Source organism: Frieseomelitta varia, unplaced genomic scaffold (genome assembly GCF_011392965.1).
Source record: "Frieseomelitta varia isolate USP_RPSP 00005682 unplaced genomic scaffold, Fvar_1.2 scaffold_168, whole genome shotgun sequence".
In the NCBI taxonomy this organism is placed as follows: Eukaryota; Metazoa; Arthropoda; class Insecta; order Hymenoptera; family Apidae; genus Frieseomelitta; species Frieseomelitta varia.
The window spans coordinates 376,309-398,000 of NW_025109394.1; the positions used below are offsets into that span (position 1 = coordinate 376,309).

A 21,692-nucleotide genomic window follows, 5' to 3' on the forward strand; every position below is an offset into this window, starting at 1 on the left:
TAAATCTTGTTTTAATTACAAGATAAAAAATGGAAGTATTATTAAAAATATATAAATCTTTTTGTATGTTACTTTAAAAACATTTATAATACTTAAAAATAAAGTTTTTTAAAAATATTCTATGGAAATTTTTATAAAAATATTCTATTTTAATAAAAAAAAAAAAAAAAAAAAAAAAAATTTTTTCCCTTTTTTATTTTAAAAAAAAAAAAAAAAAAAAAAAAAAGAAAAAGAGAAATATTGCACTTTTACTTAGTCTTGCTACCCTAAAATTATAATTTTGGCTCTTGTTGGAGCCATTTTATACATATTGCTTTAATAGCATTTTGACCAAGTCTATCAGATTCTTTCAAGATTTTTCTTATATCTTGTGCCCTTGAATATTTGACGGCTAATAGATATGCTGCTTTTAATTGCTTGCATTCGATATACGCGTTTATCTGAAAACAAAAAGGTTAAAAAATTCCATTGCAAAAATTCAAAAAATTATATATATGTACATATATAATCTTTTATCTTACTTTAAGATCAATATTGGTTATTAATTTAATAAGATTGTAAATATCATTCTTTAAAAGTGAGTTAGTTCCATCATGTAAATGAGTTAACAACAACTTTACACAATGAGTTAATACATGATCTGAAATAATGTATGAATTTGCAATTCCAGATGTATGACAACATTTGATTAATTGTTCTATTGCAGAAATATTGTTTTTCTCTGCCAAAATGTGACCAGTTAAAGAATACACTTTTTGCTGTGATAAATTATAATCTGGAATAATAGCATTGTTTAGATAAACAAGTTGCAAAGTATTTACATAGTATAAACTATATATAAATTGAAAGACCTTGCATTATTCTGAATGCTATGCCAAATCCTTCTTCAATGTTTTGTCCGCACAGAATGGCTAAAACAGCTAAGTTGATTTTCTGTTGTTGATCACCAAATAAAGTTGGTATTTCTAAATTAGATGAACTATTAAAGTCCTTTTTTGGGAACAGGTTTAAAAATTGAATGGGAGCTCTTCCCTCCTTTTCACAGTTTGTCAGAAACTTTGTGATTTCCATTTGTCGAGAAATTGTATTTATGTGTTTATCTATCTCTGATGGTTCCATTTCCATGATTAGAATTCCTTGATTACTATGCACAGAACCTCTTCGTTTTTTTTTATGATTTAAAGTCTCAATTTGCAATTCAGATTCCAAATGCTTTTGGGCGTCGAGTAAGAAAGTCACTTTTGCATTTAAATCTGAATAGTTACTTACGTTATTAAGATAAAAACGGATACAAGTCATTGCAGCGCGTATAAAATCTTTCATAAAAAGTTGCAAATGATATAAAATATTCAAATATTGCCTTTTTTCTAAATTGTGACAAATATATATTAGGTATTTTTTCCAAATTAGTAAGTTTGAATCCTTATTTATCATTGCTTCATGAAGTCTGTCAATGCTTCCATTTTTTAAACAATATAAATAAATTGAATTGAAAAATAAGTCGGGTTCTAAATTATTTTCCAAAGTAAAGGTAAGACATTTATCAAATTCCTCATGTTTTAAGAAAAATTCCAAAATTGAGTTATAACTTCCATAAGTTGATAAATAATAAATACTTTCATGATAGTAAATATTTCGTGCCGTTGCAGATGTATTTTTACCACTAAGCTGTCTTTGACTGGAAATTTTAAAACTTTCAAAATTTAACATTTCTTGCGAGGTATTGAACTTATACTGATGAGGAATCTGTGCGTATATGCTCAAATTGTCCAATATTTGTAAGATATCTATAAGTAATGGTGGGTCTTTTAATGGGCGATATTTTGAAAATTCTGCCCTCTTTGAATTCAATTCGTCCATTTTAATTTCTTTGTTCTTATCACTTTCGTTTATTAACTTTTGAGTTTCACTTTCGCTTGGAATTTCCGATTCCTTTGGATATGACAGAATTACCCAATCGTCAAAATTTTCGGACTGTATTTTATCAAGGCAATGAAAAAATTTTTCTCGTGCTTGATCAAAATATCCCATTTTTAAACATGCTTTACCCCAACTTGCCCAAACTCCGTGTGTATCCAGACCTGCTTTGGTACTTATATCTAAAGCAAGTGTCCATTGTTCTTTTTCAATTAAAAGATCTCTCAATTTTCTTAAAGTACGATCATGTAGATTATCAGACGGTATTAAATGTAAGCAATCAAATTGAACAAGACTTGCAATAAGATCCACTTGCGATAGGAAACGATCGCAATGAACTAATCCGGTATTGAGACCAAGCTTGGCGCATTTAACTTTCGCAGCTACTAGTAAAGAACGTATCATTTTAATAATAACCATGTGGTCAACTTCAGGATTTACTTTTCCACCACTAACTGGTTGTAAAAGACGTTTCATTTCGTCACAACAATCCAACAGAAAACTACAAATATACATTTTGTTAAATGTCTTCACATGAAAGTTGTATTAAATGATATCTATAAATTATCATTACCTGATGTATGTTTGATGTTCGGAATGTAAATTTAAAATAGCTAAACATAAAGAAATATTTGGAGCATATTCAAATGAAAATTCTTCTCTGATAGTTTCATTATGTTTCTGGTCTCTTGTCAATCGCCAATAATCAAATATTTCACTACTTGAAGTGGACTGTGCTCCTTGAAAAGTATGCATTTGTAATGCAGTCTGTTGTTTACAGTCGTTGCATACGCGAACAAGTACAGAGGGTGGATAACCAGATACTTGCATGCGATGCTGAGAACATGTTGCACAAATAACACGACCACATCTACGACAATGATGTCGTCTATTAAACATCGAAAATATGACGTTTTTGCAACAACTACATTCCCTGGCCTATTAAACAAAATGTATTTAGCTCCCAATCAATCTCAAACATTACAAATTAACAAGACAGTAATGATAAAAAAAAATAAATGCACATAATTTTTAAATACCTTATCATTAGGTATCCATTGTTCTTTGGTAGGAACTACTATAGGCATAATAAACTCAGCATTTTCTACTTCTGAAGCAGAATTTTGCACATTTTTTGACTTATTTTCAATAGATTCACATTGTAAAGATACGCGACAGTCCAATGACTTTTGGGCATAGAATCTTATAATTTTGTCAAAGTTACTTCTTGACATATTCGTTTGATCTAATTTCTCTTGAATTCTATTTAATATCCTTTGAATATTTTCAAATTTGCAATTCATTAGCAACTGTTCCAACATTAATAATGGCTCTTTAATAAGATGAATATATAATGGTCTCTCTTGGATACTTAGCATACTTAAAATGTCAATTCCTAGTAAAGTTTGTCTATATTTTATAGTTTCTGTTGCTTTACAATACTGTAATAAATAAGTGCAAATAAATCTCAATGAGTCAATAGACTCTAATTTCTTTAAAACCGTTTTGCTGAGTTTAACTGACTGATCTAAAGGTAAAGCCTGAAAAAACTAGAAAAAATGATACATTATTGATATTATTACTTATAATATTAATTTTGATATCTTACCTTTAAAGTTTGTTTAAAATTTTGAGATTCACTTCTTAAAAGACCAATTAAGAAATCTTGTGTTACAGACGGATGTATTTCTAAAGAAAATGCTTGACATTCCATCCATTCTAAACAGAATTCAAATTTATCTGCATTGATCAGTGATTTGATAATTTGCAATGGGTTAACTTTTTCTGTACAATAAGCAATATCATACCAAGTTTCATTGGATTTAATTATACAATATGGGAGCATTTTATGGAAAATTAACACTCTGTGTAAGATTTCGTTCAATTGTGATTTACAGTGTATGGGTAATTTGTAATTATCTACGTGATGTACTGTATAAAGTAATGCATTTTCACAAATATTTATATGCCACTTATTAACATTGTACAATACCGTCTGACTTAATATATATACATCTTTGATTTGATATAAATATTCCAATATTTGTGTATTAAATGCAGTATTCTGTTTTGAAATGATGTGGCTGAGAACTTTATCTCTGAAACATTGCAACTCACTATTTAATGTAATATGAGCTGGTAAAGCATTTACAAGTCTCAAACAAGAGTCCCATTCATCTCCTTTTAACATAAACTCAAAATGAGACCATAGTTTTTGTGTCGATATCGCCTCGAAAATGACTGCCAGAGTCTGATTATTATCAAATAATAATTTCAGTTCCTTTGCTTCCTTTGATGTTAAAAGATTTTCAAGGCATGCAGTACATTTCAAGTTATCACAGCTGTTTTTTAAAATAGTAGGATTTTCATTATTTATCCTTTGCAAAAGATAAGAAACAACCCAACATTGACTTTCTAGGTATTGTAATAAATTTGATCTTATACTATAATTTTTCCAACTAATCTTACATTGATTAATTTGTTTATTGGAATAATGTATTAATGTATTGGAATAATTTGAATATTTTAATATTACATTATACGAGTAAGAAAGTGGCATATACTCTATAGTCACATCTTCATTAAAGGATTTAAAATAATCATTTATTGAAAATAGAGTTCCACTGTTGCTACTTGAATTATTTTTCGAACTCTGCGAAATAGAAATTTGATATTGTTCTACAATTTTTGGGAGTAATATTATCTTTTGTATTTCTGTACTTTGAGTCGATTCTTCACAAGAGTAATAATTTAGATATTCATGGAAAGCATTTGTTAAATCTTCATCTAATGATTTTGTGTTACAAACCTATAAATATAAATGTTGATAAAACTATATAAATACATAAATATTATCAATAAATAATTTACAAGAAAAAGCTTACTTGTATACGTGGTGTCCCTAAAAATTCATTAGCCATTACGAAAATTACTCTTGGATCATGAATAATGTCCAAATCTTGCCATGCTGGTTCATTAAGTTCTTCAACTTGTATAAAGAATTTATTATCTAACATTATATTATTTAACAATTTTGATCTAAGTGCAGCAAGTGTTACTAGACCCAAATCACCAATTAAATAACCAATTGACATTAAAGAAATGGCATGTTGTAAACTGTTAAAAGGTGGATGATTTCCCCAAACAGTTAAAGTGGTGTGCAGAAACATCAAATTCCATGTATTCAAAAGAAATATTAATGTTTCATCACCCATAGATAACTCACTCAAATCTAAGCTTGCAAGACGTGATGTTTTTCTTAATACAGATTGAATTTCAGAATAGTTTGAAATAGTTTTACAAACATCAGGATTTAAACGAGACTGATTCAAGTTTAAGTCGTGCAAAATTTGCAAAATTTCTGATAATATCTCTGAAACACATTGATTTGGCCCTTGAAGTTTGTAACTTAAATCCTATAAATTAAAATATTATTAATATTTAGTTTCTCTAATTTATTATGTAAAATTCTGAAAATTTTTGATACATACCGCTTTATTCAAAGCTTTGTTCAAAACAATGCATCCATTTTCTTTATTAGTGACAATATTTGTATCCTCTTCATACAAAAATTTAGGACAAGCATTGGTAAGAATACTATATGATAAATTAATTTGCAAATCATGCGCAATTGCTTCAAGCTTTTGTGGTTCAACTTTAAGTTCAAATATTTGATAACCAAAATAATAATGTAATGGAATTTTTAATAAATCAGAAATTGTAAATATCGTATGCTCAGTTGGAATAATTGAGTGTAAAAGTTGTAAGTGAGAACACATATTTTGCATATATTTTTTAGATCCATAAGCAACTGTTATTATTTTGCTAAGTATTTTAAAACCAGATAAATAATTACTATCTTTTAATATTCTATTGATTGTATCTTTATTTGCCTGTGATTCTTTAAATTCATGATGATTAATCATAATATCAGTCCAAAAGATATCCTTTTCTTTACATTCTTTTATGCATAAAGCAATTTTTGCATCATAGAGTATATCCTCTATAGAAACCATATCTTTCTTTTCATATAACAATTGACAAAATTTATGAAAGAAATATACATATTCAGTATTGTCAAATGTTTTACATAACTTTAGATATTTCATTGCAATTTCACAAAGATTCTGTGAAATTGGGTAAATTTGACTCATGGTTATAGCCAAATCTAATGCACTCATTGTTAATATTTCGTTATCGTTAAGAATTTCTGTAGAAAGTATTCGCAAATTTATTTCTTGAGATACCAAAAAAGTTTCAAATTGACTAGTTTGTCTAGAGGAATTTATACTCTCTTGTGTAACTAGCCTTATATTCTGTAAAATATAATAACTGCAAGATGAAATACTGCTCTATATTCTTATGCTAATATTAATTAATTGTTACAATATACCTCTAATGTAGAAGATTGCAAGTTTTCTGGAGATTGATTTTCATTTTTCAATGTGTCGGCTTGTTGATATACATTTTCTCTAAATGCGTGTAATGCTTTGGAAAATTGCACTTCCCCATTTAGCTGAGTATTCTTCATATTGTATATCTTGAAAATAAGAATATATTAATATAAACATTAATCAAATATGTTATCTCCAAAAATGTTAACTATATGGTTGTTATGGGCTACTTCTGTTTCATCGTTACCACTGCATAGAGTTAAGTATTGATATTTTATTATAATTGATATTATTATGATTTTTCTTTTTTTTATTAATCTTTTTCTGCATAGATCAATTCACAAGATAAGAAAGTATTTGAGATTGCATCTGATAATAAGGATTATGATGAAGAAAGTGAAAATGAAATGATAAAATCTAAGGATTTAATGAATTTAAACCTTTATACAGAAAATGAAAGTAGATATGAACCACTACATTCATATGTAGACAATTATAATAAACGTGAAATTATGAATAAAATACAGTATACAAATATATTCTTTCATCCAGAATCAAATACATGGGAAACTTATAATGTAGAGGAAAATAATATTCCATTTATCGCTGGTTTTAAAGAAGATCTTGACAAAGTGTTTACTAATAATTGATAAACAATAGATGGTGATAAAATGTAGCTCCATTAATATTTACTTTCAGATTATAAAAGGCAAACATTCAAGATTTATATAAGGAATTGTTTCGAAGAAAATATGATAAACAAAATAATTTTTCTTTTTCAAAAATAACTAATATTGTTTCTAATATCAATAAAAATAAAAGATCAATTTCTACAAACAACATGTTTGTAGAGGAAGAAGATACTAAATATACTGATACAGAACCAGGTGAAGAGGCTTATGATTATAATCAGTTCAAAAAAGAATATGAAGAACAAATAGAAAAATATATATATTCTAATAAAACTGTAAATTTTACCGACGAGGAAAAACTAAAGGAACATCCTAAGGAAGTATTAGAAAAGTTAATTGATTTTAAAAATTGTACAAACATAACTGGAGAATTTAATATTAAACCATTAAATTGTTTAATATACAATTATGAACAACAGAAAGATAAACCTATTGTTAAAAGACTACTACAGAAAATATATCTAATTATTAAAGTTTGGTTTCTGATTTATGTATGTGTTGCAATTCCTTGTTGGTGTCATAAAGGTAAATTATATTATTAAAGATTTCATTAAGTAAAAATAATTTCAAATACATGAATATCTATTATTCTACAGGCTGGTGTTGTTGGTGTTTCCGTTTTAAATTTTGTTTTCCAAAAAAAAGAATATTATTTGCAAAACAATATTATGCAAATAATCCTCCTGGTGTACTCAGACAAATCCAAATAAAAAAAGAAGAAGAAAGAGAACCTATTACATATGAACCTACTATATTTGAAGAAGATATATATGAAAAATTGGGGGCTGAAATAAAAAATATATAAATATATTATACTATTTGGATTACCTCTATGATATCTTGTGCTTTTGCATAATCATTTTTCCATAAACATCTAATAATTAAGCTTTCTTTTGTTGCTAGCATAAAATTTACAAACAATGGTTTATGAGTAACATCTTTAGTTATTTTATCATCTGTTGTTAATGATACATTTTTTGTACGTTTTCGCCATTTAGTATTATGTACTAGTTCTGATTCAGAACTACTATTAGATCTTGTTTTTGTTTCATTCAAAACATTACCATCCTGATAAAAAAATATGTTTTCTGTAGGACGATTAGAAATTAACTTTCCATCTAATAAATGTTTAGTTTTAAACTTGGATGAGTAATTTTTATTTTCATCTTTCATATCAATATTTTTAATAAATTCCAAAGTTGTATAAAGTTCAAGTCTCCATCTAGCATCTAATATTGCTGAATTGATAGAAGCAATATCTTTTTGAATTTGTTCCATCTCTTCTGTACATTCATTTTTATTTTTCATTTCTCTGACTGCAATTTCTGTTGCTAACATAATATCTACCAAGTGAAATAATATGTCTCTCACAGCATATTTATTACAAATAAAACCTCCTAACTGTTGCTTCATCCATTTATTTTCAAATTTTAGTTGTTCATGTGTATCATAATTTTTTGAATTATGATCGAAGTCTTCATATCGTAAAAAAAGTAAACAAAATATATCTTTTATTATTTGCATACGTAGAGTAAGTGGAAATAATATCTTTATGTAATGATCCATATCAGAAAAGTATTTTGATATAATAGATTGCCTTGTGTCATAATTATTGCACAACAAAATTGCCTTTAAAGCACTTATAACACTATAATATGCTATGAAAACATTTTCTGGTTCGCAAATATCTTTTAATAAATTTCTTATTTTTTCACAATTTTGTTCACATATGTTTGTCGTCATTTTTAGAACTAAAAGAGTATCAAAATGTTGTAAAAGATCGAATATCCGCTTTGTAGAAATTTTTTGTTCAACGTTAGTTATCTTTGGTGTCTCATAAACTTGAATTTGATTTAAATCATCTGTTTTAACATCTCTTATAAAACTTAAGATGTATTTTAAAATTTTCACATTTTTCCATAGTATATTTTGTAATTCATTCAATGCAGGATCACATAATACATCAAAATTACATTTAGGTATTAAAAATTTGACTGAATTACATATGAAATCAAAATCTTTTTCTGTATCATTTAAAAATATTTCTTCTTGTGAATATTCATACAAAACTTTAAATAATAAAGCTGGCCAAAATTGTTTTAATAATGTACAAGATAATATTAATGATACATCATCATATAGTTCATTTATCATTAAAATGTAACACATGTCCTAAAAAATAACAATATTAGATACAAATATTTTATAAGATTTTATACAGAAATTTATAGAGTGTCACCTACCAAAATATCTGTGATCCAATGTAATTTGGTATTATTTATTCTTTGTATAAGATTATTTTTATTTAAAGTAGTGGCAGACGTAGAAGAGAAATGGAATAATATTTTCCGAATTCTTAATATATAATTCAAATTGTTATTAAATTTGGAATGTACATAAAACTCACTAAGAAAAGTACACCATTTTTTAAAAAATTGATGATTTGTCCTTGAATACAACGCAAATTCAATATCTTGAATATCTTTTGTCTTCAATATCATAGGGAAAAACCATTCTGGCAATGTAGAATCATTAAACTTAATAATATTCATTTTTGATATAATACATAATATACATCCAAAATAATTGTCACTGATCAATCTCTGTTTAGATAATTCAAATTCCATTAATTCTTTTAGCAGTAAAAAATAAAAATCTTGTAAAGTACAAATAATATTAGCTGATGTTTCAGAATAAGTTAACAATAATTCATTAAGAATCCAACATGTAACAAATGGATTATTATAAACGTTTTGTTTCAAAAGTATAAAATATTTATTCTGTATTTCTTCAAAACCTTCTGAATTTATTTGTTGTAAGGTATTTTTATAAATCGTTAATAATTCCTGTAAAATGCATAGATGCAAATATATAGATTATGAAACTACAAAATGAATTTATATACATTAATTCAAATACCTGTTGTAAATGTATTGTTACATTTTTATATAATCGCAAAGCATATATCATTTGAATATAATTTTGTTGTTTTTCTACATGTTTTGTTGTTTTCTTATACATATTATTAAAAAGTTTATGTAACAATGTATAAGTTATCCATTGGTGCTGATTTTCAGTCTGAGAATGACTAAAGAAATATGTAATAAAAAAAATTATTACTTGTATTAAATATTTGAAAAAAATATTCAGATAGTTTTAAGTACATATATTGTAAAATTTATTTTACAATATTTTTTAACAAATTTTAGCAAATATTTTTTAATATAAATATAGAATAAAACAAGTTTAACATATAAAATTTCATTATACTTACATTAAATCTGTGATTAGAGTGTCTGATTCAACAAAATCTACAGCATTATTGCTGTATTGTGAAAAAATAGATTTATCATCATTTCTTTGGTAAATAATAAGAGATGTATACCATAATTTTGATAAAATGCATTTTTTTAACTCTAACGTTTTTTCTTCTCTTGACATCTTTTTAAAATCTACTTACTGTAAAAAATAAACAGTGCACAAAACATTTCAGCCATACATCATGCATATGTTGACAACTAACCTTTATGATAATGAAGTTTGATTTAAGAAAAGTTTATATATATATATATACACACACATACACACACACATACACTAAGAGTTAAGATATCTCGTAATTTGTTATTATTTAAAAATAATATCATATTAAAAAATAATTTTCCATTATTACTAAAATGATATATAATTGACTATATTTTATAAATCATTAAAAATCAATCAGGTTAGATTAACCAAAACATATCCTCTGGTATGTTCTTACAGTATTTCATATTAATGATTAATTTATACTTTTAGATGCCTAAATTGTCACAAATTTTTTTTATAATGAGTAAAAGATATGTATACAATGAATAAGGTTGTTAGAAAATTAATTAGTAAAACAGATTTAAGAATGTTCCTTAAATGGACTATTACATCAAATTTTAGTACAGTATCAAACTATGGTAAGAAGCTAAAAAATTGTTTTTATAATATTTATATATTACATATAATATATATATATATATCATACATTTTGCAGGTGTTCCAGTTGCTAAAAATTTACTGAAAAATAATGAGATTTTGGATATTGAAATTATTATGAGAAATATTGAACAGGATTATAAGAACATAAATGCAAAAGTTGCTGTTAAAGCTGTCAATGCTTTATACGAAAACTTCCAAAAGAGTAAAAAATTGGATCCTAAGATCGTCACAAATTCTGAAGTATTTGAAAATATCTGCAAAGTGATATTGAAAGATATCAAATCTTTAAGCAGATATGATACTATAAATATTTTACAAGTTTTATTATTTTTCAATGTTCCAACTGACAGTCTATTAATACAATCACTCTTTCAAATGATACGCGTTTCCTTGAATAATTTAACAGTTGGACAAATAATGATTCTATATAATATGTTATACAAAATAGAAAAAACCTCACCTTTGTCTGAATCTTTACTTCATGCATTACGTCATGTTTTTAAACACCAAGCTGAAATAGAACTTAATTCTGATAGTACCAATTTGTTGCAAGTACTTAAGTTTTGTTCTATGATCAATGATTTCAAAGTAAAAAGACAAATACTTATGATTTTATGTAATAATCATGAAAAAATAAATTTAAATAATGTAATAACAATTTTTGATGCAATATATAGTTTACCAAAATTGGATTCATTCTCTAAACAACTTTTGATTTATATACAAAACATGATACTAACTAATTATAGAATGTTAAATTTTGATAAAATTGAATATTTACTTCGTTGTATTTCTAAAAAGGTTTTGGACTCGTAAGTATTATATAATTAAAATTACTTGTATAATACAAACATTTCTATTATTTCGAATGTTTCTTTTTTTTCTAGAGAAATGGAATTCTATAATGAAAAACTAATAGATAAATTATGTTCTCAATTATCTTTTGTATTAAGCAGCAATATTACTTTCCACCAAAATTTAATCATATTAAAGCATTTAAATAATATGCATTATAGCAATATTTCATTATTAGATTGTTTAATAGAAAAATGTCTTAAAGATATAAATATATTAGAAAGATGTTCTATCAATGATATAGATACATTTATTAAAGGTTTTATTATTGCTGATTATATGCCAAACAATTGGGAAACTGTAGTAAGCAGAATGTTACAAAATTTTATGATCAATTTAGACTGTTCAATATATAATACAGTATTTACTGTTTTTTGTTTACTTTCACTAAACTCTTATCATCCAGAATTAATAGAAAAGGCTTTCACATTATATAATAAATTCTTTTATGAAAAAAATTCAGTTCTTTTTGGAAAAGATATTACATTAACTATATTAAGATTATATTGGTGTGTTAAACTACTTTATCCTGAATATAAAGGATTTATGCCAGATGAAAATAAATTAAACCAAATTAAAATGGAACATGAGTATTACGAAGTACCTTATTTAATGAATAGTTTAAAAGAAGTTGTTGGAGGTATTGAATATATGAAAAGTGGTTTAAAAACAAAATTTGGCGAATTTGTTGGTAAAACAACTTATGAATATTTATAATTGAACACTAATAACAATGATCTTTAGGTTTAAACTTTTAAATTTTATTATTTCAGATTATGTTGTTGTCATACAACCAGATGGCTCTTTTATGAATATCAGTAATTATGATAACATTATATTTGTTGAAGAGCTAGTATCACTATCAGAATGTAGCAAGTAAGAAATAATATTAAAGCAACTTAATATTTAATCTATTAATCAAATAATAATAATAAATTATTTAAATATCTATGATATATGTGATACTTATTTTGTTACAGAATTCTCTTTTTTGCTTTTCCAATAAAGGCATATTCTATTAACAAAAGGAATTTATTATCTACAGTCAAAATACAATTAAAAGCAATAGAAACATTGTCAGGATTCCATTCCTTTGTTATAAATCCATATTTGTGGAGACAGTTTTCCAATGAAGAAAGGATATTACATATTCAGAATATCATAAAATTGAAGCAGTAAAATTAAAAATGATAGTAATTCATAAATTTGTAAAAAAAATAAAATGTAAAATATTCTTAAAAATAAGAAACAGTCATTTTTCATACTTCATAGTGACATTTTTTAACTTTAAATAAATATTTTAAAATATATTTTAGTAATATATTAAAGCAAATTATTTTTAACAAAAATAAAAAATGTTATTAATGTTATTAAAATTGGGATTTTTTTTTAAATTTAGAAAAATGTTTACAATGAATTTTTCATTTATGTAACAATTTATTTATATGAAAATATTTATAACATCAACAATTAAAATGTATGATTTCAGATTCTATATATTTCATACATATCTCTACAAAATTTTTATTATATTGTAGGTAAAATATTTTATATGCATTGATGAATATTTTTGCATAAAAATAATATAAATATAAGTAACATATATTCTGACGATAATAATCATTAATGTATAAACAAAGTTTTATGATATACTTATTCTTCTACAATTGTTGATAAGCTTTGTGTGTGTGTGTGTGTGTGTGTGTGTTCGCGCGTGTGTATATGTGTATGTGTAACTTGAAATTGTTATGAAAGACATATTTAGAAAAACACAAATAATGCTTTTAAATATAGAAAGAGAATATATTGATAATAGAACAATTAAAATATCAAATAGCACCCAGTAGCACCATTTTTTAATAAAAAATGATCATTAATATCACTGATTTAGACCAAATAATTTTAAAGCATTGAAAGCAGTAGCTAAGGCAACTTCTTCTGGGGTAATTTGCATAAATGCTGCTACCATTTCTACTATTGCTGGTAAGGCACATGGTTCATTACGCTGGAAAGTACAATAACGATGAAGAAATGTCATGGATCGTTCAGTTAGAGCATCTTTAACGTGTACAGGTAATTTACTGGCTCTAGTATTAGGATACATGAATGGAGCATCTGTTTCTACTAATATTCTGTCTAAAGGTGCAAGTCTTTTTTCTAATAGCTGTCTTATTCCACTATCAGATTTATCTTTACACAAATATCCTGTAATTCCTAGGTAAAAACCATGATCTAAATAAATTTGTGCTTCCTTTGCAGTTCCAATAAATGAATGGATTAAGACTGGTGGTAAGCAACTTTTATAGTGATTCAGAACTTCTAGAACGTCTGTCTGAGCACCTCTTTCATGTATTATAAGTGGCTTAGTTAATTGACATGCAAGTTCCACTTGTTTGTGAAATACAGCACGTTGTGTCTCAGGGTCAGAAAAGTCACGACTATAATCTAAACCGCATTCCCCTATTGCTACACATTCTGGATTATTAGCTATGCTTTCAAGTTCTTGTAAAGTGTCAGGATTTTCCCATGATTTTGCATCATGAGGATGCACACCAGCGGTGGAATAAAGAGTACCAGGATATATCCTAGTTAATCTTAATGCTTCTTTACTAGAACGGATACTTGCGCCTGTTACCATAATCTTTTGTACTCCTGCATCCTTTGCTCTTTGAATTACACTATCTAAATCTCTGCTATACTTTTTATTAGTAAGATTGGCACCAACATCGACTATAATATAATTCTCATAACACTGTGTCATAGCCGAGGAAATAGTTTTTTCCTCTGCATTCGATGCAGTAGTATTTTCAGCCATTCCTCAATATTTTACTGCACTATCTGAAATAAAATAATAATAATTATTGAAGATATATATTGTCCATTTTCAAAGATACATGAATATAAACATAAAATATTAAAAAAAAAGATGATACATATTAAATTTTATTGCATGCACTTTCTATTAATAAGTTTATCTTTAATCAACATGTGTATATATATGTACATATTGAAGTAATGAATACAAAGAAAACAAAAGAATATATGATAGGTGATTGTATTACTTAACCACGGTGATTGTAATATAAACATAAAGAATTAAACGAAAACACGTGCAATATAATTACAAATTTATAGTAAATAATAAAATATAGATATTTCGTGTGGATACTAACAATAAAATACAACATGCATTGAACCAATTGAACTGTCTCCAATTAATCTAAGATGTCAAAATTCGTATTTTTATAGACGATGTATATAATCACTTGGAATAATATAGTTATGTATATATATACATATAAAGATATTTTATCAACAAATTTGTAGTTTTCTTCTTCTAAAATGTCTTTTTTTTTAAGTTAATACAAGAGCATTACACATGCACGGTGCTTGGTCGTACAGTAACACACAATACCACTCTTGCACCTTATACTACACATTCAATCCTTTCAATAAGTTGATTTAAAGCGAAACATATGAACTTTTGGTACTGTTGAATCATACAAGCTGTTACTGTAACAGACTATATGTGTGAATCTTCCCACGGAACTGTTTTGTACTTCATTTTATTATACACAATATGTATCAAATGTAACATTTAATTTTTTGCAATAAAATGAAGACACCTATTTTTGTTCGTAATTCAAGATTTATTGCGTACATCGAGTAAAAGAATATTATGTATGTTCCGACAAATTAAAAATATATTAAAATATATTAAAATTATAGAATAATTTCGATACTTTCACCTTATATAAACTGAATTATACAATTTCATACTGTAATTGTTACAAGAAAGAATATAGCCTAAAATTATATTGCACAATACACGCGGGAAATATAATTATTATGAAGGTAAGAATTTCATGATACATTTTTATTGTTGTTCAAGAACATTTCTAACGTTATTACATACAAGTTACATTAGATTTTATTATAAACATTAATTGAAATATTAATATAGTTATTATGTTAAATAAATGTTACTTTTAATCTTGTTTTAAGTAAAACCTTGTTATTTTATTTTTAATCTTACTTTCTAAAAACGTTATGTACATTATTTATGTATAATTATTTCTAGTTTGCAATATATATGTATTAAGTTAATCTCTGACAGAAAAGAAAAACAAGGCGTCAACTTCTGGCTGAAAAAGAAGCTATTGCAAGAAGCTTGGTTGATAAAGCAAATTCTGTGGAAAATCCCTTAGAATCTCTAAATTTTTTCCATAAGTATGTGACAAAAGATAATCAAATTATTGAGCTCTCTTGTGTAAAAGCCAAAGATGCACAGTCTAAATGTATTTTTTGGATATTTGATATTATGGAGCGTAATATGAAGTCTTTATATGAACAAAGTGATTGGGGTTGGGATCCAGTTGCCAAGCAAAAAGAATTAACAGAGCCAACAGCTTGGTATTTAGTAGCAACTTCCAATGACAAATTTGTTGGATTTTCTCATTTTCGGTTTGATATAGATTACAGGGAAGAAGTACTGTATTGGTATGTAGATTTTAGTCATTAGTTTACAAGTTACAGAAGATGATCAACTTCATTTTATATCTTTTCTTCTATTTTTAAGTTATGAAATACAATTGGAATCTGCAGTACGACGAAAAGGACTTGGCCATTTTATGATGTCTGCACTTGAATCCATGGCATCAAAAAACAAAATGCGTAAAGTAGTTCTGACTGTTCTTAAACATAATCCATCTGCTATGCAATTTTTTTATTCCCTTGGGTAAATAGAATACAATTCTTTATAAATATGTAGATATAGTTTTATTATGATATAAAAAGTTCAAACTATATAATAACACAAGGAAAATAGGTATCTATACTTTCAACTTTATTACACATTTTTTTTAATATTTAGAATACATACAGTACAGATGTATAAAATTACATTTTCTAAAGTAATAGTACGACTAGCATTGAAATGTGATCCTATAAAAACATACATTTTGTTTTTTGATACAACTATGAGAATGTGTCTTTGTATTTTTACATTTGTATTTATATCCGTTAATTATCAATTAAATATTTGAACAAAGCTCTAACAAATCTAAGATATTAAATTAAGAAAATATTATGTATAAAATATTTTATATAAGAACAGTTTTCATATGCAAACAGTATTTCATATTTTTAGAAGTATGTAAAAATAATAGTTTTCACTGAATAATTGTTTTCAACTGATATTCTTACAGCTACAAGATGGATAAAACCAGTCCGTCAACATCTGATCAATTGGATTATATTATTTTAAGTAAGGCCGTTGATAGTGGAACAGTGAACAAAAACTTAAATTCATTTTAATAAGTCCAAAAAATTATTAAACTCTATCCCTAAGATTGTATCTTATGAAATAAAACTGGTAATATTTGGTGTGGACATAAATTAACAATAGGCGATTTCAATGATGGCCCTACATTATGGAATGTAAGAGGAGCTTTACTAATAACCCAATCATCTATATAATTAAGGAACTTTGTTAAATCAACCTCTACAGATTCGGAAACATTAAAATAACGTAAATAAGAATTGTCGTTCCAACACATATCTAAAGCTGCTTGATGTAAAACCATTCCAATACCTTTACCAGCTCCTTCAGGAATAGGAAATACTCGAAAACTAACAACGCTTAAATCGGCAGGAAAATCATAACGAAGTGGGGAGAAATGTGCATTTAAATTAAAAGGTAAAGAATTGTGTGGATGCATTGCAATTATAGGATGCAATAGCTCTTCTGATGCTAAATGACCATATAATGACAATACACCTGATGGATGATTTGTTGGTGGCGTTGAAGCTGTACAGAAAGACTTTTTCTTTTCAAGAACGAACATGAATATATGATTTGTTAACAAATTATCAGTTATGCCTTGTCCAAGTCCTCTGTTATCATCTTGAAGTAATCTTCTATCTTGCATTATCTATGTAAAAATATTTTATATATTGTAATATCACTATGTTTTTATATGAATAAATGACATATGAAATACATACTTCAATTTGTCCAGATGCCATAGAACTTACACCTAGTGGTTGTGCTGTTACAACTGTTAACCTAAACCTCTTATCTTCTATGTATGTACTTGCTGCCATCGGATAATAGTTTCCTTGCGTAGGAAGCTTTGGAAATCTTTGACGTTTGATCATCTACATAATAATTATTGCTTAGATATGATTACTGAAATAATATATTTTAAACATTGTTACTTACATTAAGGCCGTTTAGATCTGTATAGAATTGGTCTCCCGAAGCTATGTCTGTACTTAGTCTCATAGCAAGTTCATAATTTTGAGTTTCTGATATGTTAATTTCATTATGAATGTGTAAACCAAGTCCATCACTACCAGGAGAATTATACAATATACAAGTGTGACGAACATGTGCAAATTCTACAAATACTTTGGATACAATGGGTCCAGTTATTAAGTGTATAATACACTTATTATCTATATATACTAAATCTGGTTCTGATTTGTCAGGCAAAAATAAGTAAGCTCCACTTTTATCTTTACCCGTACCTCTGGTACCGTATTTGACAAATTCTAAATGAATAGGGACTGTTGTATTACTGACTCTTAAAGCTTTCAGAAGACCTGATTTCCCAAAAGATGCAGATAATTCTGGTCGTTGCGTAATCGAAAATTCTTGTGCGTTTGGTACTACTTGAATTTGATTAAAACCTGGTATTTTTGGGAGATTTATGTCTGTATTAAAAACAACTATGTTTGCAACATGCACTTCCCTGCATACAATAAATAGTAAAAAGTCGGTGAAAATAAATTTAACAATTTAATAATCTAAATAATGAAATAACATACGGTGGAAACGTTGATTTCGGCAAAGCGTGAATTATATATGTTGTAATACCAAATCCAGGTACGGTAACTAAGAATGATAACTCATATCTAGCAACAGTTAATGCAGCAGGTCCAATCCAGATTGGAGAAAGTTGACATTGCACTGGTTGCCCCATACGATCAGTAACTTTAACAAATGGAGTAGATACAACCAATGTCTGTACTTTTGTTCTTTGTCGTGGAATGGAATTATAAAGAATAACTTTTTTTAAAGGACTTTCGTCCCTTAATATTATTACATGTTTGTCTCCTACACTGGTATGGCGCAATCTAAAGTATTAAAAAATGAGTCTTTTACATATTCAGGATAAATATAATTGTTTTTAAAAAATATTCATAAATTATTCTCCCAAACCTAGATTCATCGAGTGAAATATATACAGCATCTATATTAACAGAAGATTCTTGTGGAGTTTTCAACAAATGAACTGTTGACTGTTGCAATACATGTGCAGAATTATTTAAAGCCATTATCATCTTCTTAGCGTAATCTATAACAACCTCATCTCTGGCAGTTCCAGTAATACCATCATGATGTTGAAATAAAGAATGCCACATTCTTGCTTTGCTCAAACGTTGTGCAAGAGTACCTTCCACTAAATTATCATTACCTTTGGTCCAAGCAATACTAGTTAATATTTCCGATGCTCTCAGTAAACTTAACAATACACGATCTAATCGTTTGTGGAAAGGCCTAAAACGTATTTAATAAACATGTTGTTGATAATTTACGATTAATTTTAATTTGAAAATACCTTGTTGTATAATATCCGCTCCAATAATGGTCATCTCTATCGGAATATGTAAAAAAGTCACCAGATAAAGTAGGAAATTCATTTAAATTATGTTTTTCCCTAATTGCATCAAAGTAATCGCTCAATGTTCCGAATTTAATTTGAACGTTCAGTTTTTGATTCTGATTCATATAATCAAAAAGTTTTTGATAATTTTTATATTGAGCATCCCACTCAGTAAAATGAGTATACCTGAAATCATCTCCTAATGGTGCTAATACCACATCTGTTTTAAACAGTTGAGCTTTCTTACGATACTGATCCAGTAAGAGGGCAGCTCTTTCTGCAACATTTGATTTAGTTATGGCTCTTGGAGCTATTTTCCATGGACAACTTAGTCCAAAATTTTGCAGTCTATAAAAATCAAATTGGCAACATATTTTTGGATCTGGGCCACAAGTGTGTGGTACGTCGTAACTATAAAATGGCATTACATGTGTAAAGATTTCTGTCGATCCATCATTATCCCACAACTGCCTCCAACGAAACTCAAGTTGCTTTTGTCTAGCTAATCTTTTTTTAACTGAATAATGAACTCTTTGTATCAGTATATTTTCCAATCCCGCTTTTTTCAATAGATATGGCATAGTTGGAGAAAGACCAAATGGATCAATAGCCCAGCTTGATTTGGGTGTATAATCTAAATTATATTTTAACCATTGATGTCCCTCTGTGAGTTGCGTTAACTGAGGGATCCAATGAGAAATGGATTCATCTGGCATGACCCAACCACCTGATACAATTTCTAACTGACCATCATGAATCAAACGCTTGACTAAGTTACGCGTTATCTTAGACTGATCTTCCCACCAAAGTTGAAAGAATGATATTTCTGCCCAAATAAATTTACGTCTTCTGTCCTCTGCTAATTTTGTTACCATAGTGTTCAATATATTTTGCGTTTGAAATGTATAATATTTCTCAAAGGTGCTAAGCCAACCAGGGTCATTGTGAGAATGTGGAACCACAAAGACTTTTAGTTTTCTATTCGGATGCCATTGTTTCTCATCGTACGTGAGGTCCCATCCTTGTTTCCACACTCCACCATCCACATTATCAAACTCCAATTGTCTGTATACCTCCAACATTTGAATGTCTACTTCGGGAACTTTTTGAATATTAAAATTACATTTGAGTATTTTTCCTAAATGGGAAGAACTGGACGATATAGAATGATTGGGATGATTTACAGAATAGGCTTTACGCACGAGATGTTTCACTTCAGCCACTTCCTTTAGGGCATTCATAACTTCATGATGCTTATTGAAATCTTTCTCTAACTTTGTTAATCTATTCTCAAAGTGCAGCCATTGATTCTGAGCATAGAACAAGTTATTTTTGCTTATTATATATAAAGAAATGTAATTTATACGTTCAATATTATAATAAATTGCAACATACGTATCATTAAACAACTTACATCCTTAACAGAGAGTTTAGATCCTTGACCAGGTGGAAAGATCGTTAAATCCATTATTAAATACATCATAATACAACAGGCAAGGATCAAGCCCGCACTGAGAAATGCCAATATTTTTCTAGTCCTCATTTTGACACATTTATTTAATATATTGTCGTTTCATACATTAATGTATTGTCATTTCAAAATTAATTAAACTATTGATTAAAACTCTGAGAGAGAAATATTGACGACTTTTTAATACAAAAATTCGAAATTAACCTCGTTCGAACGTTTATTATTTTCAAAATTACACATTAACTCTGCTTTAATAACATGTTTATTTAAAAGAAGCAAGTGTTAAAGAAATATAAAACATCGTTTCATTTGTGTAACATAAAACTCATACAAAATAATCCATCAACTTTGCATTAACCATCAGCATTCCTTCGTGATTGGACTTGCGTTCGTATATTCGCTTACAGCTGCCGCCATATGTTTACGTTGTATGTTAGCTAAAAAGTAACGTGGAATTTTCGCAGTAAACGGTGTTCTTCTGTTTTTCAATAATAAACACCGTGTCTAATTTGTAATATGTATTTTCGCATAATACAAGACACGGTTACAAAAACCATTTTTTAAACAAATTATAATTAAGAAGATAAAAAAATGAATATAATTTATTGAAACGAAGCAAATACATAAAATATATTAAATACAATATGTTAAAATAATGATAAAAATTCGAAATAGTGAAATGACGACTAAAAGGTTCAAAGATCGAAGCAATTGATAAAGTTTT

The 21,692-nt window shown here is 27.1% G+C and overlaps 7 protein-coding genes across 10 annotated transcripts; 4 read left to right on the forward strand and 3 right to left on the reverse strand.

Moving 5' to 3' along the window:
- Window positions 1-213: 213 nt before the first annotated feature.
- LOC122538609 lies at window positions 214-10,580 on the reverse strand. The gene is made up of 13 exons (XM_043672839.1): window positions 10,278-10,580; window positions 9,923-10,091; window positions 9,247-9,849; window positions 7,832-9,175; window positions 6,311-6,457; window positions 5,409-6,233; window positions 4,803-5,333; window positions 3,527-4,726; window positions 2,958-3,467; window positions 2,492-2,856; window positions 852-2,419; window positions 522-775; window positions 214-440 (listed from the first exon to the last, which is right to left on the reverse strand). Exons 1-13 carry the CDS (start codon window positions 10,442-10,444, stop codon window positions 273-275), a joined length of 7,851 nt encoding a protein of 2,616 aa, XP_043528774.1. The 5' UTR covers window positions 10,445-10,580; the 3' UTR covers window positions 214-272.
- On the forward strand, window positions 6,464-7,152 carry LOC122538618. The gene is made up of 3 exons (XM_043672866.1): window positions 6,464-6,569; window positions 6,644-6,943; window positions 7,011-7,152. Exons 1-3 carry the CDS (start codon window positions 6,498-6,500, stop codon window positions 7,041-7,043), a joined length of 405 nt encoding a protein of 134 aa, XP_043528801.1. The 5' UTR covers window positions 6,464-6,497; the 3' UTR covers window positions 7,044-7,152.
- On the forward strand, window positions 7,082-7,812 carry LOC122538617. The gene is made up of 2 exons (XM_043672865.1): window positions 7,082-7,528; window positions 7,600-7,812. Exons 1-2 carry the CDS (start codon window positions 7,153-7,155, stop codon window positions 7,806-7,808), a joined length of 585 nt encoding a protein of 194 aa, XP_043528800.1. The 5' UTR covers window positions 7,082-7,152; the 3' UTR covers window positions 7,809-7,812.
- On the forward strand, window positions 10,292-13,055 carry LOC122538611. 3 transcript variants are annotated; one of them, XM_043672845.1, is made up of 6 exons: window positions 10,292-10,366; window positions 10,802-10,950; window positions 11,028-11,784; window positions 11,860-12,518; window positions 12,601-12,703; window positions 12,808-13,055. In XM_043672845.1, exons 2-6 carry the CDS (start codon window positions 10,845-10,847, stop codon window positions 13,004-13,006), a joined length of 1,824 nt encoding a protein of 607 aa, XP_043528780.1. In that variant the 5' UTR covers window positions 10,292-10,366; window positions 10,802-10,844; the 3' UTR covers window positions 13,007-13,055. The 3 variants fall into 3 exon arrangements, with proteins under 3 accessions (XP_043528780.1, XP_043528779.1, XP_043528781.1); XM_043672844.1 differs by lacking the exon at window positions 10,292-10,366 and adding an exon at window positions 10,582-10,727; XM_043672846.1 differs by lacking the exon at window positions 10,292-10,366 and adding an exon at window positions 10,737-10,754.
- Window positions 13,056-13,257: 202 nt separating this feature from the next.
- LOC122538582 (3'-5' ssDNA/RNA exonuclease TatD) lies at window positions 13,258-15,651 on the reverse strand. 2 transcript variants are annotated; one of them, XM_043672794.1, is made up of 2 exons: window positions 15,577-15,651; window positions 13,258-14,665 (listed from the first exon to the last, which is right to left on the reverse strand). In XM_043672794.1, the coding sequence occupies exon 2, from the start codon at window positions 14,640-14,642 to the stop codon at window positions 13,707-13,709; it is 936 nt and encodes a 311-aa protein (XP_043528729.1). In that variant the 5' UTR covers window positions 14,643-14,665; window positions 15,577-15,651; the 3' UTR covers window positions 13,258-13,706. The 2 variants fall into 2 exon arrangements, with proteins under 2 accessions (XP_043528729.1, XP_043528728.1); XM_043672793.1 differs by lacking the exon at window positions 15,577-15,651 and adding an exon at window positions 15,001-15,487.
- LOC122538583 (N-alpha-acetyltransferase 40) lies at window positions 15,543-17,149 on the forward strand. Its single transcript, XM_043672795.1, has 4 exons — window positions 15,543-15,682; window positions 15,945-16,327; window positions 16,407-16,565; window positions 17,035-17,149. Exons 1-4 carry the CDS (start codon window positions 15,677-15,679, stop codon window positions 17,141-17,143), a joined length of 657 nt encoding a protein of 218 aa, XP_043528730.1. The 5' UTR covers window positions 15,543-15,676; the 3' UTR covers window positions 17,144-17,149.
- On the reverse strand, window positions 16,333-21,528 carry LOC122538581 (alpha-mannosidase 2). Its single transcript, XM_043672792.1, has 7 exons — window positions 20,912-21,528; window positions 19,453-20,807; window positions 19,053-19,391; window positions 18,659-18,967; window positions 18,051-18,582; window positions 17,834-17,986; window positions 16,333-17,760 (listed from the first exon to the last, which is right to left on the reverse strand). The coding sequence occupies exons 1-7, from the start codon at window positions 21,038-21,040 to the stop codon at window positions 17,173-17,175; spliced, it is 3,405 nt and encodes a 1,134-aa protein (XP_043528727.1). The 5' UTR covers window positions 21,041-21,528; the 3' UTR covers window positions 16,333-17,172.
- Between the last annotated feature and the right edge of the window lie 164 nt (window positions 21,529-21,692).

What these genes read in the sequence shown, in the direction of transcription:
- LOC122538609 (XM_043672839.1), bottom strand. Translation starts at nt 10,444, where the DNA reads ATGTCAAGAGAAGAAAAAACGTTAGAGTTAAAAAAATGCATTTTATCA. An exon ending in ACAAAGCTTTGAATAAAGCG is followed by an intron (nt 5,334 to 5,408) that starts GTATGTATCAAA and finishes TTTAATTTATAG; the next exon opens with GATTTAAGTTACAAACTTCA. An exon ending in ATTTTAAACAAACTTTAAAG is followed by an intron (nt 3,468 to 3,526) that starts GTAAGATATCAA and finishes CATTTTTTCTAG; the next exon opens with TTTTTTCAGGCTTTACCTTT.
- LOC122538582 (XM_043672794.1), bottom strand. Translation starts at nt 14,642, where the DNA reads ATGGCTGAAAATACTACTGCATCGAATGCAGAGGAAAAAACTATTTCC.
- LOC122538611 (XM_043672845.1), top strand. Translation starts at nt 10,845, where the DNA reads ATGTATACAATGAATAAGGTTGTTAGAAAATTAATTAGTAAAACAGAT. An exon ending in TCTAAAAAGGTTTTGGACTC is followed by an intron (nt 11,785 to 11,859) that starts GTAAGTATTATA and finishes TTTTTTTTCTAG; the next exon opens with AGAAATGGAATTCTATAATG. An exon ending in TCACTATCAGAATGTAGCAA is followed by an intron (nt 12,704 to 12,807) that starts GTAAGAAATAAT and finishes ATTTTGTTACAG; the next exon opens with AATTCTCTTTTTTGCTTTTC.
- LOC122538618 (XM_043672866.1), top strand. Translation starts at nt 6,498, where the DNA reads ATGTTATCTCCAAAAATGTTAACTATATGGTTGTTATGGGCTACTTCT. An exon ending in CATCGTTACCACTGCATAGA is followed by an intron (nt 6,570 to 6,643) that starts GTTAAGTATTGA and finishes TTTTCTGCATAG; the next exon opens with ATCAATTCACAAGATAAGAA. An exon ending in TTAAAGAAGATCTTGACAAA is followed by an intron (nt 6,944 to 7,010) that starts GTGTTTACTAAT and finishes ATTTACTTTCAG; the next exon opens with ATTATAAAAGGCAAACATTC.
- LOC122538581 (XM_043672792.1), bottom strand. Translation starts at nt 21,040, where the DNA reads ATGAGGACTAGAAAAATATTGGCATTTCTCAGTGCGGGCTTGATCCTT. An exon ending in AGCGGATATTATACAACAAG is followed by an intron (nt 19,392 to 19,452) that starts GTATTTTCAAAT and finishes AATACGTTTTAG; the next exon opens with GCCTTTCCACAAACGATTAG. An exon ending in ATTTCACTCGATGAATCTAG is followed by an intron (nt 18,968 to 19,052) that starts GTTTGGGAGAAT and finishes TTAATACTTTAG; the next exon opens with ATTGCGCCATACCAGTGTAG.
- LOC122538583 (XM_043672795.1), top strand. An exon ending in AGGGAAGAAGTACTGTATTG is followed by an intron (nt 16,328 to 16,406) that starts GTATGTAGATTT and finishes TCTATTTTTAAG; the next exon opens with TTATGAAATACAATTGGAAT. An exon ending in CAATTTTTTTATTCCCTTGG is followed by an intron (nt 16,566 to 17,034) that starts GTAAATAGAATA and finishes ATATTCTTACAG; the next exon opens with CTACAAGATGGATAAAACCA.
- LOC122538617 (XM_043672865.1), top strand. Translation starts at nt 7,153, where the DNA reads ATGTTTGTAGAGGAAGAAGATACTAAATATACTGATACAGAACCAGGT. An exon ending in TCCTTGTTGGTGTCATAAAG is followed by an intron (nt 7,529 to 7,599) that starts GTAAATTATATT and finishes ATTATTCTACAG; the next exon opens with GCTGGTGTTGTTGGTGTTTC.